The sequence below is a fragment of the Lynx rufus genome, unplaced genomic scaffold (genome assembly GCF_022079265.1).
Source record: "Lynx rufus isolate CCGP_SWC_20201006 ecotype Redwood Valley unplaced genomic scaffold, mLynRuf1.p SCAF_2, whole genome shotgun sequence".
NCBI lineage: Eukaryota > Metazoa > Chordata > Mammalia > Carnivora > Felidae > Lynx > Lynx rufus.
Window position 1 is genome coordinate 35,832,458 of NW_025814834.1, and position 13,250 is coordinate 35,845,707.

Genomic DNA, 13,250 nt, shown 5'->3' on the forward strand with positions numbered 1-13,250 from the left:
AAACAATAATAAGAGAATATTATGAGCAATTATATACCAATAAAATGGGCAATCTGGAAGAAATTGACAAATTCCTAGAAACATATACACTACCAAAACTGAAACAGGAAGAAATGGGAAAATTTGAACAGACCCATAACCAGTAAGGAAATCGAATTAGTAATAAAAAATCTGCCAAAAACAAGAGTCCAGGGCCAGATGGCTTACCAGGGGAATTCTACCAAACATTTAAGGAAGAGTTAACACCTGTTCTCTTGAAGCTGTTCCAAAAATAGAAATGGAAAGAAAACTTCCAAACTCTTTCTATGAAGCCAGTATTACCTTGATTCCAAAACCAGACAGAGACCCCACTAAAAAGGAGAACTATAGACCAATTTCCCTGATGAACATGGATGCAGGAATCCTCAACAAGATATTAGCCAACTGGCCCCAACAATACATTAAAAAAATTATTCACTACGACCAAGTGGGATTTATACCTGGGATACAAGTCTGGTTCAATATCCACAAAACAATTAACATGATCCATCACATCAATAAAAGAAAGGACAAGAACCATCTGATCCTCTCAATAGATGTAGAGAAAGCATTTGACAAAATACAGCATCCTTTCTTGATAAAAACCCTCAAGAAAATAGGGATAGAACGAGCATACCTCAAGATCATAAAAGCCATATACAAGTGACCCAATGCTAATATCATCCTCAACGGGGAAAAACTGACAGCTTTCCCCCTAAGGTCAGGAACAAGACAGGGATGTCCACTCTCACCACTGTTATTCAACACAGTATTGGAAGTCTTAGACTCTGCAATCAGACAACACAAAGAAATAAAAGGCATCCACATCGGCCAGGAAGAGGTCAAACTTTCACTCTTCACAGATGACATGATACTCTATATGAAAAACCCAAAAGACTCCACCACAAGCTGCTAGAACTGATTCACAAATTCAGCAAAGTTGCAGGATATAAAATCAATGCACAGAAATCGGTTGCATTCCTATTCACCAACAATGTAGCAACAGAAAGAGAAATCAAGGAATTGATCCCATTTACAGTTGCACCAAAACCCATAAAATACCTAGGAATAAACCTAACCAAAGAGGTGAAAAATCTATACACTGAAAACTATAGAAAGCTTATGAAAGAAATTGAACAAGACACAAAAAAATGGAAAAAGATTCCATGCTCCTGGATAGGAAGAATAAATATTGTAAAATGTCAATACTACCCAAAGCAATCTTCATATTCAATGCAATCCTTACCAAAATAACATCAGCATTCTTCACAGAGCTAGAACAAATAATCCTAAAATTTGTATGGAACAAGAAAAGACCCCGACTAGCCAAAGCAATCTTGAAAAAGAAAACCAAAGCAGGAGGCATCACAACCCCAGACTTCAAGCTATACTCTACAAAGCTATAATCATCAAGACAGTATGGTACTGGCACAAGAACAGACACTCAGATCAATGGAACAGAATAGAGAACCCAGAAATGGACCCACAAACATATGACCAACTAATCTTTGACAAAGCAGGAAAGAATATCCAATGGAATAAAACATTCCCTTCAGCAAGTGGTGTTGGGAAAACTGGAGAGCGACATGCAGAAGAATGAACCTGGACCACTTTCTGACACCATACATCAAAATAAACTCAAAGTGGATGAAAGACCTCAATGTAAGACAGAAAGCCATCAAAATCCTCGAGAAGAAAGCAGACAAAAACCTCTTTGATCTTGGCCGCAGCAACTTCTTACTCAACACGTCTCTGGAAGCAAGGGAAACAAAAGCAAAAATGTGAACTACAGCGACCTCATCAAAATAAAAAGCTTCTGCGCAGTGAAGGAAACAATCAGCAAAACTAAAAGGCAACCGACAGAATGGGAGAAGATATTTGCAAACAACATATCATATGAAGGGTTAGTATCCAAAATCTACAAAGAATTTATCAAACTCAACACCCCAAAAGCAAATAATCCCGTGAATAAATGGGTAAAAGACATGAATAGACACTTGTCCAAAGAAGACATCCAGATGGCCAACCAACACATGAAGAAATGCTCAACATCACTCCTCATCAGGGAAATACAAATCAAAACCACAATGAGATTCCACCTCATACCTGTCAGAATGGCTAACATGAACATCTCAGGCAACTACAGATGTTGGCGAGGATGCAGAGAAAGAGGATCTCTTTTGTACTGCTGGTGGGAATGCAAGCTGGTGCAGCCACTCTGGAAAACAGTATGGAGGTTCCTCAAAGAACTAAAAATAGAACTACCCTACGACCCAGCAATTGCGCTACTAGGCATTTATTCAAGGGATACAGGTGTGCTGTTTCGAAGGGACACATGCACCCCCATGTTTATAAAAGCACTATCAACAATAGCCATAGTATGGAAAGAGCCCAAATGTCCATCGATGGATAAATGGATAAAGAAGATGTGTTATAGATATACAATGGAGTATTACTTGTCAATCAAAAAGAATGAAATCTTGTCATTTGCAACTATGTGGAAGGAACTGGAGGGTATTATCCTTAAGTGAAATTCAGAGAAAGACAAAAATCATATGACCTCACTCATATGAAGACTTTAAGAGACAAAACAGATGAACATAAAGGAAGGGAAACAAAAATAACATAAAAACAGGAAGGGGGACAAAACAGAAGAGACTCATAAATATGGAGAACAAACTGAGGGTTGCTGGAAGGGTGGCAGCAGGGGGGATGGGCTAAATGGATAAGGGGCACTAAGGAATCTACTCCTGAAATCATTGTTGCACTATATGCTAATTTGGATGTAAATTTTAAAAAAAAGTAAATATAAAATAAAAACAAAAGACACACAAATATAACAAAGAAAAGAAAGAAAAGAAAAGAAAGGAAAGGAAAGGAAAAGAAAAGAAAAAAAGAAAAGAAAAGAAAAGAAAAGAAAGAAAAGAAAAGAAAAGAAAGAAAAGAAAAGAAAAGAAAAAAGAAAAGATACTGAAGGGGTGCCTGGGTGGCTCAGTCGTTTGGGCATCTGACTTCGGCTCAAGTCATGATCTCGCGGCATATGAATTCGAGCCCCAGGTCGGGCTCTGTGCTGACGGCTCCGAGCATGGAGCCTGCTTCAGATTCTCTGTCTCCCTCCGTCAATCACACTCTGTCTCCCTCTGTCTCTCAAAAATGAATAAACATTAACAAAAAAAATTTTTTTTTATTTAAAACAAAAAAAGAAATGATACTGAATATGACACCAACAATGAGCTGTTGTAGTTTTTTTACTTTGATCTCTTTTATAGAAGGTGATAATAATCTGTGGAAAAGGCCTTACTGTACCATGCCAATATACTACAAGGAATATTTCAAAATAATACAAAAGTGATCCACAGACTTGACTATGTGAAGATCAACTGATCCAAAATGGTTTTTTCCTTAATTTTTCATAGTAATTGCCAAAAGTCCAACAAGCTGATTTTTCAAGAAAGATCATTCTAATAACTTTGAGTGTTCAATCCGTGCGATGGTCCAGTCAGGCTTTACTCCTTGTGTAAACTCCCTCTGAAATCTAGGGAAAAAATTACAAATAATATGAATCTTACATTAGTCCAAATACTTCTTGGATAACTATATCATTTCCAAATGTACATTAGAGGCAATTTTTAGCAACAAGCTAATGGTTAATCATAAATAAAAATCAAAACAAAAAAGTTTAATTTACCAATTCAATCAGGAAAAGTATTGTCACAAAATTAGAACATTTTCCACTAAAATGAGAGCATGCACAGAGGAGGGGCAAAGGGAGAAAGAGAGAGAATCTCAAGCAGGCTGCACGCCCAGTAGAGCCCAATGTGGGGCTCAGACTCATGATGGTGAGATCATAACCCGAGCTGAAATCAAGAGTCAGACATTTAACCACGCAACCTACCTAGGTGCCCCTAAAATGAGTATTTTTAATGAACTGATATATACTCCAACATCTACCAGTCCTTGAGAGAAACTTGGGTATTATTCTGTTGTTAAATACTAGCTAGAACATATGCCTAATATGAGGAAAAATAAATTGGGTTATGGTGATGAAAAGGGTATTTTAGTGGAATTTGGTTTATATACATTAGATCAATCTTGAAAATAACAGTGTTTATGAGCTGCCCATGGCCTTAGTAGGGAATATCAGAGGAATCAAAGGTGAGTATTGATTATATTGTTCTTTAATTACAAGTGATATCTTTAAAAGGAGATGATTCTGTAGATTGAAGTATTTAAATATATATTTTATATAATTACAAATAAAGCAAAATTTAAAAAAAGAAAAAAAGCACATTTCTTTCAAATAAAGTGAAAAAATAAGGATACAATTCCCTTTTACCTTACTGAAACAGAACAGATTTTCTTAGGTCATTTTTGGGATTTGTTATTTAAATTAGGTTTATATACTTTCGGCAACATAATAGTATTCTCTTTTAAATATTAAATTATGTCTCCAGTAACCTGCTTGACTGGTTCACTGTTCCAAATTTTATTAGCAAAAAATACACGATAGTGTCTCTTTTAAATACATTGCTAACCTACTAGATAGTACCTCTTTACAGGCAGGAACTCTTCATTTTTGTATCTGAAACCCTAACAGGGTACTTGATAAATAGGGAATGATCAGTAAATGTCTAGTGAGTGAATCACCCATGTGCCACCTGTGGCAGATTTTATTTCCCGAGTAAGGTTATAACCATACGCCCCATCCCACATGCTCTTCTGCAATGGGACCCTGCTATTGCCTGATAAAAAGTGGAATCTCTCCATGTCCTTACAACTGTGTAGGTCCTATGACTGCTTTGACAGGTAGACGAAGGTGGAAACGATGTTCCGATCCTGGGATAGCCCTTTACCAGACTAGCTGACCACCTGGTAAAACATGTGAACAGCTGGAGACTGCCACAGGCCAAAGCCATGAAGAGAGGCCCTGGGGAATGAGACATTATGTGCGGAAGCCAAGGAGCACCAAACGGGGCACGTGTGAGTGAAGAAGCTATCATGGAAATGATTTCTCCAGCCCTTGCCACCCTGGTTGATGGCAGGTGAAGCAACGAAAACCTCATGGCTGTGCCTTTCCAAAATTCCTGAGCAGTAAAGCAGCAGACAAAATAAATGGCTGCTTAAAGTTACTGAGTTCGGGAGTGGTTTATGACACATCGATAGACAGCTGAAACACCTTTTTTTTTTTTTTTTTTTTCAACGTTTATTTATTTTTGGGACAGAGAGAGACAGAGCATGAATGGGGGAGGGGCAGAGAGAGAGGGAGACACAGAATCGGAAACAGGCTCCAGGCTCTGAGCCATCAGCCCAGAGCCCGACGCGGGGCTCGAACTCCCGGACCGTGAGATCGTGACCTGGCTGAAGTCGGACGCCTAACCGACTGCGCCACCCAGGCGCCCCTGAAACACCTTTTAATTACATTCAGCAGCATTACCTCTTTCTAATTTCTCAACACTTCTGTTTCATATCCAGTATGCCTTTATGACTTTCTCTCTTCTTAAATAACTTGCCAAATTTCAATGCTTTTCTTCCTAAAGCTCCCTTTAGCTTTCATCCCTTCATACTTCCTTCATACTACCTTCCATTTTCTAGAGAAAGGAAACAATGAGATGGGATTAGACTTACTCATAGCTTGCACTAAGAAGTTGTTTAGTTTCCACGTTCTGATCCCCCAATTTAACCTGGAATACGCTGGCTCCACTTAAAGTTTCACTGGGGATGTTGGCACTGGTTAGATACCAAAAGCACATCAGGATGTTAACAAACTTCCTTCCTTAGAGAAAAAACACACACACACACATACAAATACAAATCACAATAATCTATCATCCATATATTCAAAATGAAATTAGAAAGTGGCAGTAGCTACACGAGTTTGTATAGATCCTATTTTGTACGTATTCTAGTCTAACTAGAATAACAAAGTAAGATACTTACATTGATTTCTTCTTATTTTTAGAAAATTCTCCTAGGGTTTATGACATATTTACCTTCTCTGTATCTCAGAAATAATAGTTATGATTTATTGAACATGTACTATTTACCTTCATTCACTCTGCTATGTGCCTAGTGATTCTAACAAGGTCCTGGGTTAAAATCAAGTAGTGACCATGGTGCTGAGATTTAATTTGAAATGTTAGGGAGAAGAAAATATTTATCACTAAAAGTACCTATAGAAATGTTTCAAGTTAACATGCGTATGAAAAATGTTTAACTATTAAAGAGTCCTATATCAGAACTGCCTTGGAAAGTATGTAAGCAAAGGCCAGATTTCCTGTGTGCCTGGCACATAATACATTTGCAAATATTTGTAAAAGGAACAAATGAGTCAATAAATTTTGGGGACTATTATAGGGAAAAATGTTTGCATTGGACAAGGAGAAAAATGAGATAACCAGTAAAGTTCCTTTCAATCTTTTTAATTATCTCCAAATAAATCCAATTTGGGAGTTCCACAGTTAATCTTACTTTCAAAACAGTCTTTAACTGATATTTTTTACTTTTTACTCCTCACTCTTATTTAATCTACAGCTAGACATTTAAAATGTTCAATTGTTTCCTTCAAATTAGGAAATCTGAAACATATATTTTCTATTTGAAACATGATAGCAGCCTTAGACAATCGTCATCAACTTAAGTGACAATATCTTCTCTTGTGAATGAAATAATAGTAGAGGAAGGTGCTTAGATAGAAGGGCTTAAATAACTATTACCATATCTTAACTCTTTCGTAGGTAGGTCCTTAAAGAATGAACGTATTATTTTTCTTGAATTTCTAAACTATCCACTGTACCAACAAAACCCCACTATTTTATGATTATCCACTAGTTTAGCCTATCTGGGCAATTATTTATCATTTAAAGTTGACTATGTTCCAGCAGTACCTTTCTCATCATAGTAAATGGAGATGTCTCCTGTTGATGTGTATACAATTTCATCTATGTCAGCAGCAAGGGCATTTTTATGGTTATCAGGTAATGAAGTAACTTTTTCCTTCAACACATGTAGCACCTAAGTATGGAAAAAAGCAAACCATAGTTCACCTACTGAATTTTCAAAAGCCTTTCAGTAAGCAGATGAATTCTTTATGGAATGAATTTTTCTAAACCTACTTTTTTTAATGTTTATTTATTTTAGAGAGAGAGCATGAGCAGGAGAGGAGCAAAGAGAGAGGGAGACACAGAATCCAAAGCAGGCTCCAGGCTCTGAGCTGTCAGCACAGAGCCTGACGTGAGGCTCAAACCCACGAATCACAAGATCATGACCTGAGCTGATGTCGGATGCTTAACTGAGCCACCCCAGCACCCCTAAATGTATTTTTAAATTTACTACATTTACTCATATTCAAAAGCAATCCTGAAAGGCATCTAATTGTTCAACAGGTAATTCCTACAGAACATTCAGTACAAAAACAAGTGTAAGACATCGTATTTACTTAGCTATACCTTAAGTAGCAAGCATTCTATGCTTTTATATGACCCAAAGTACCCAAAAGTAAAGATACAAGGACTCTACTTTGGCTGATGGCACACATACTACTTTTAAGCATAAATAAGGGTAATGCATATCATTCTATTGCAAGAGAGTAATACACTTATTTTTAAAGGAAAATTAAAGGTATACTTTACCTCTTTGGCCACAAGTTCTTCCAATAGATCAAATTTGCATTGTGACAGCAACTTGGACACATGAGCAAAAGCCTTTTTAAAAAAAAAGGTGAGGAGTGGTAATCATTATTTCAAAACATCATGCAAAATACCATACAACATACAATGCTCATACTTAATTAGCTTAATATCACAAAGACTATTTTATGATAAAGGATAAACAATGTCAAATACTATGATATGCTTCAAAGTTGCTTGGCTTGTCTCTTCTCATATGGCCTTCCCACATATACAGTAGTGAGCTGATTGCCAATTAGGTAACCACTCTTAGGACCTGGGAAAAGATGGTATGTGTATAAACATAACTCTTCACATAAAAATCCTCCTACAGAATTCCTTTTAAAATAATAATGAAGTAATCACTGTTATCACTGTAATGACTATTATATGACCCCTCCCCCTTCCCCAAGAACCCAAAGAATTTTGTAAGTAGTACATTCTAGATTGTAATGGGAGTCTGGAGATCTGGGCTGCAATCTGAACCTCATTAAGATAGGGAAGGCAGGTTTGGGAAAGTGGGAGAAAATATAATGAGTTTACACAGTCTAATACAGTGAGATGTATGAGATCCCATTTAAAAAAATATTTTATTTATTTTTGAGAGAGAGAGAGAGAGAGAGAGAGAGAGATTATGAGCAGAGAAGGGGCAGAGAGAGACACAGAGAATCCCAAGGAGGCTCCACTCTATCAGTGCAGAGACCAATGCAGGGCTTGAACTCATGAACTGCGAGATCATGACCTGAGCCAAAACCAAGAGTTGGATGTTTAACCAAATGAACTACCCAGATGCCCCGATATCCCATTTTAAAGTAGGGAGGAACCGACTACAATCCTCCATATTTTTAGCCGTGAGAAACGAAACTCTGTATAAGACCTACCTGTTTTCAAGTAGCTTTCAGTCTACTTGAGAAGGGAGGCAAGTAAACGGACAAGTTCAAGAATTATGACAGGGGCAAGAACAGGATGACTTGAGCAGAAGCACCACTTAAGTCAATCTGGGAGGACCAGAGAGGGCCTCTTAAAGGAAGGAACATCTCGGATGAAATGCGAAGAACTGGCAAGACAAAGCAGATGCAAAGGCATGTCAGACAGACAATAATTGTTTGGGATGGAATGTTATGGGATGAACTGTTTCCCCCAAATTCATATGTTGAAACCCTAACTCCCAGTACCTCAGGACTGAATTTGGAGACAGGGTCTTTAAAGAAGTGATTAAGTAAGATGAGGGGGGGCCTTAGCCCAACCTGACTAGTGTCCTTATAAGAGGAAATACTGACACACAAAGCACCAGGGGCACATGCACACGGAGGGGGTGGGGGGAACAAGAGTGAGGACACAGAAGACAGCCATCTGCAAGCAAAGGAGAGAGACTTCAGAAGAAACCAAACCTATCAATACCTGGATCTTGGACTTCTATCCTCTAGAACTGTGAGGAAATAAAGTTCTGTGCCCCAGACTGTGGTATTTTGCTACGGCAGCCCTGGCAAACAGACAATAATAAGAGTTGTTGAATTTTCAGAAAATGCATATATCCAAATGGATTCCAGGACGCCTTGCAAACATGTGAGAGGCCCTCAGGGTTCAAAGACACTATCTGTATTAATAAGCCTTCGTGAGGAAGGCGGGTGGTATTTAGGTAAGAAGAAAAAAGACCATAACGATCATGGTGAAACCCAACCACTACATTCTAGTTTGTATGGCCAAGGTGTGATGTTTGTGTGGCCTAAGAAGATCACACCTGAGCAAACTATCTGATCAGATAATAACGATCAGGAGGCTGCTCTGAGAAGGCTTAGATGATACAGGATTGTCTAACCTAAAGAGGCTAGGAAATAGCCTATACAACATGCAAGAAGATACAGGAAGATACAGGAAAATAAACACTATATGATTAATGTGGTTTGATGGCAGTAATAGGGAAGATGGATCATATGCACATATCCATAGTGTGACATTGTGATATAAGAAGAAAATATACACTTGTTCTCTGTTCCACCTCCTGGCACAGAGTTCCTAAAACAAGCCCCTTTCAACCATACTGGAGTTCATGCTAATGAGGTGACTGTTGTCAGAAGAACCAACCACGTGATCAGAGGGTTGAAACTTTCAGCTCCACCTCTAGACTCAGGAAGGGAAGAGGGGCTGGGGATTGAATTAATCACGAATGGCCAATGATTTAATCATTCGTGGCTAAATAATGGAACCTCCATTAAAAACCCTAACGAAGGAATTAGAAGAGCTTCCAGGTTGGTGAACATGTGGAGATGCTGGGAAAGTGGTGCACCCAGAAAGCACGGGAGCTCCATACCCTTCCCACATGCCTTGCCCTATGCATCTCTTCCATCTGGCTGCTCCTGAATTGTATTCTTTCTAAAAAACTGAAAATAGCAAGTAAAGTGCACTCCTTAGTTCTATGAGCTGTTTTGGCAAATCATGGAACTTGAGGAAGGGGAATGTGGGAACCCTCCATTTATAACTGGCCAGTTAAATGGAGGCCTAGACTTGTAATTAGCATCTGAAGTGGAGTCAGTCATGTGGGACTGAGCCCTTAACCTGTAGGATCTGTATTAACTCCAGGGAGTTAGTGTCAGAACTGTCGTAAGCTGCCCTGATGAGGCATTGATGACAAGGAGTATCTAACCTAGAGAGGCTTCTAAGAAATAGCCCTCTTTTTCATAGAAAAGGACAAAACTTAAGATATGTAAGAAAACATACAGTATATGATTACTGCTGTTTGATGGCAGTAAGAGGGAAGATTCCATATTATATGTACATATTAATGGAAAGCAGGGTCTGTGGAGCTAATAAAGCTATAGCACTGGACCACATATTTCCCTGGCTCATGTGATGAATAAAAGCTTATTCAGACCATAATTAACCTTCTCAATTTCTAGTGACTGGAGGACCAAGACTGCTTATAGACAGGGTCACAAGACATTGCTTACAATGCATCCTTGAGCCAACTGTTTTATCATCTGTAAAGGAGAATTAGGCTAGAATGGTCCTGAAGATGTCTTTTTGTTTTCATGTTCTCTGATATAAAAAAAAAAAAAAAAATCTGAATGAACGTGCTCTAATGATAACTTGATATTCACAACCCAAGATAACATTTTATTGCTGAGAGGTTAGATTAAGGATAAAGGGCAAGTGGAGCCCATGAGAGTAGATGAACTAGCTAAGGCTTTTGCACCAGATTATTCCTAAGCCCTAGACTTTTAAACCCATGCAAAGACACAGTTGCATTATTGCATAAAGAGATCTAGTAGGGTGAAGGTTTTTTGGCCATGTCCTCTTAAATCTTAGGTGTTAAATAACTGATTTGCTTGATATAAAAGGTATGTTATAAGTAAGCATTGGTTTAAAGGAACTGATAAATATTTGCCATGGATGGCCCAACATTCCTTTTGGAAATCACAATGGTTAAATGCACAAAAACCGACTTAGATGAGGCAAAACGTGTATACAGACAGGCTGATGAAAGGATGGAGATACTACTTAATAGCAAGGATGAGGGCAAAAATAGCTAATAGCTGGAGACCAGAGAGTGATCTGGATCAGAGAGTGGCTAAAAAGTGTCCCATGCTCCTCTGTGTTCAGAGGACATGGGGTGTAAAACCTGATTCCTGCCCAAGAAGGGGAGAGGGTTTCCATTCCTCACTGACACATAAATGAGCTGGTACAGTCATTTAATATGTTATGAGGCACACAAGTTCATGTGTCCTCAGTGGGCATTGTGGAGGATAGTAGAATCACACCAATTTACCTCTACATGACAAAAGAGTTTGAGAACTGATATGAGCAGAGGTTTACCACTTATAACGCTATTAATCAAGCCTGCCTTTTGCTTTTTAACTTTTTTATAAACACATAAATCAGTCAAGAGTTGACTCAGGGAAGCAGGAGGCAGGAGTTAATATTGACACTGATTATATGAAGTTGGAAACATTTATTTATACAATCAGTACTGTGAAATAATTACAGTTATAGTATAAGTTTAAGGTATATGGCAGTATGAACTGGGAAATAAACTATGACTTCTATTTATCAACAGTTCTGAAATGTTTGGGAATGACAAACTCTCCGAGGGATTCGAAAGACACTTATAGATGACTTTCATCCTAGAAAAGAGCATGTACACAAAAAAATCCGTAAATAACCTCAGGACCCAAAGTGACTGTTATGGGACAAGGGTAAGGCAAGGTATTATCAGCCACTCAGAAAGAAAGAGAAAGAAAAGGGAAGGGGTCAGGGTTATGAATCACCAAAGGCTATTTCTCAGTGTGTAGGATGTTATGCACTTATTAGCGACCAGGTTGCTCAGCAAATTCTTTGAAAGGGTAAAACTCCTTATCTCTAAATTAGTCTTTAAAGAGTATGATGGGGGAGAATTCGGGGGTAGGGAGATGGGCTGGGAAGCTCTGCCAAATGGCTAGCAGGAAGTTTTGTTTTTCTACCTAAAATTACATTATTGCATTTGAAAATGCTACCTTATTTACTCTTCAAAACGATCGCATCTACTCATTCATTTATTCAACTAACATTTGTGGAGCGCCTGCTATGTGCCAGGCATGGTCTTCTTAATTTTGCAGAAAGTGATGTTCAGAAAGATAAAACCATGTAGCTTTTAGGTGGCAGAAATGGGCTTTGAATCGAATTCATTTCTATCGGATTCAAAACCTGTAGAACAGAAAAAGGAATTGGAGGACTTCAGCTGGTGGAACTGGTGTCTCAATCGAACCCCTCTTCCTCCTCGGCGACCGTGCCAACGTAAGAAGCAGCTGAATTTTAGTCAAGAAGTAGCGGAGGGCTGTGTCTGGGTCACTACCCACTTTGGATACCTTGGGACCCAGTGAGGAAACCTCATCGCTAAACACTTTTTGCATGGAACCGCTGAATGCAGGAGAGGCGAACAGGTCACCCCCAAGCAAATGAACAAACCTGCTTCGCTCCCTCAGAGAATTCTGCGATGCTGAACTCTTGGTCGAAATAGGCCCAGATCAGGAAAGCGTAAATTCGAGTCCGAACCCAGTTGATGGGGTTGGAGAATCCCAGAATGATCATCTTGGTTTTCTGGCGCGGCTGGGGCTGCTCCTCGGCGCTGTAGCTGCGCCGGGGGTAGGCAGGGAAAGCGGAGAGGGCTGCGGGTAGTCCCGGAGGGCTGAGCAGGGGACGCTGCGGGCCCCGAGCGGGCAGCGCCGAGGCCCAAGTGACTCGAGGAAGCGGGACCGGTCCGGAACCGAGGCGGCGGCGGCAGAAGCGGCAGAGTTCAGCCAACGGCGGTCTCACCTCGGCTCCACGGGGAGTCCGGGGTGGGCCGGCCCCGCCGGGCAGCGGCGGAGCGAGCAGCAAGCGGGGCAAAAGACGAACAGCCAGCGCCATCTTTATGGCTTTTCACCCCAGTCCCTGTCTGTGCCGTGTCGAATGAAAGTCGGTGGGAAACCAGCTTGGCCGCATCCGGAGGAGACTAGAGAGTGAATCTGGCCTGTTGCTGCCACCTCTGGTGAGTCGGCCTCACTCCGGCTCTCCGGCACGCAGCTCACGCGGAGGCCCTGTGGCCCCGGGCCC

General features: G+C 39.8%; 1 protein-coding gene across 3 annotated transcripts; it reads right to left on the reverse strand.

Moving 5' to 3' along the window:
• Positions 1 to 3,182: 3,182 nt before the first annotated feature.
• MAIP1 (matrix AAA peptidase interacting protein 1) lies at positions 3,183 to 13,249 on the reverse strand. 3 transcript variants are annotated; one of them, XM_047084537.1, is made up of 5 exons: positions 12,624 to 13,249; positions 7,647 to 7,718; positions 6,903 to 7,029; positions 5,644 to 5,791; positions 3,183 to 3,553 (listed from the first exon to the last, which is right to left on the reverse strand). In XM_047084537.1, exons 1-5 carry the CDS (start codon positions 13,062 to 13,064, stop codon positions 3,475 to 3,477), a joined length of 867 nt encoding a protein of 288 aa, XP_046940493.1. In that variant the 5' UTR covers positions 13,065 to 13,249; the 3' UTR covers positions 3,183 to 3,474. The 3 variants fall into 3 exon arrangements, 1 of the variants encoding a protein (XP_046940493.1); XR_006962842.1 differs by having other exon boundaries at positions 3,425 to 3,553; positions 5,644 to 5,745; XR_006962843.1 differs by lacking the exons at positions 3,183 to 3,553; positions 5,644 to 5,791 and adding exons at positions 4,310 to 5,194; positions 5,427 to 5,606.
• Position 13,250: the final 1 nt, after the last annotated feature.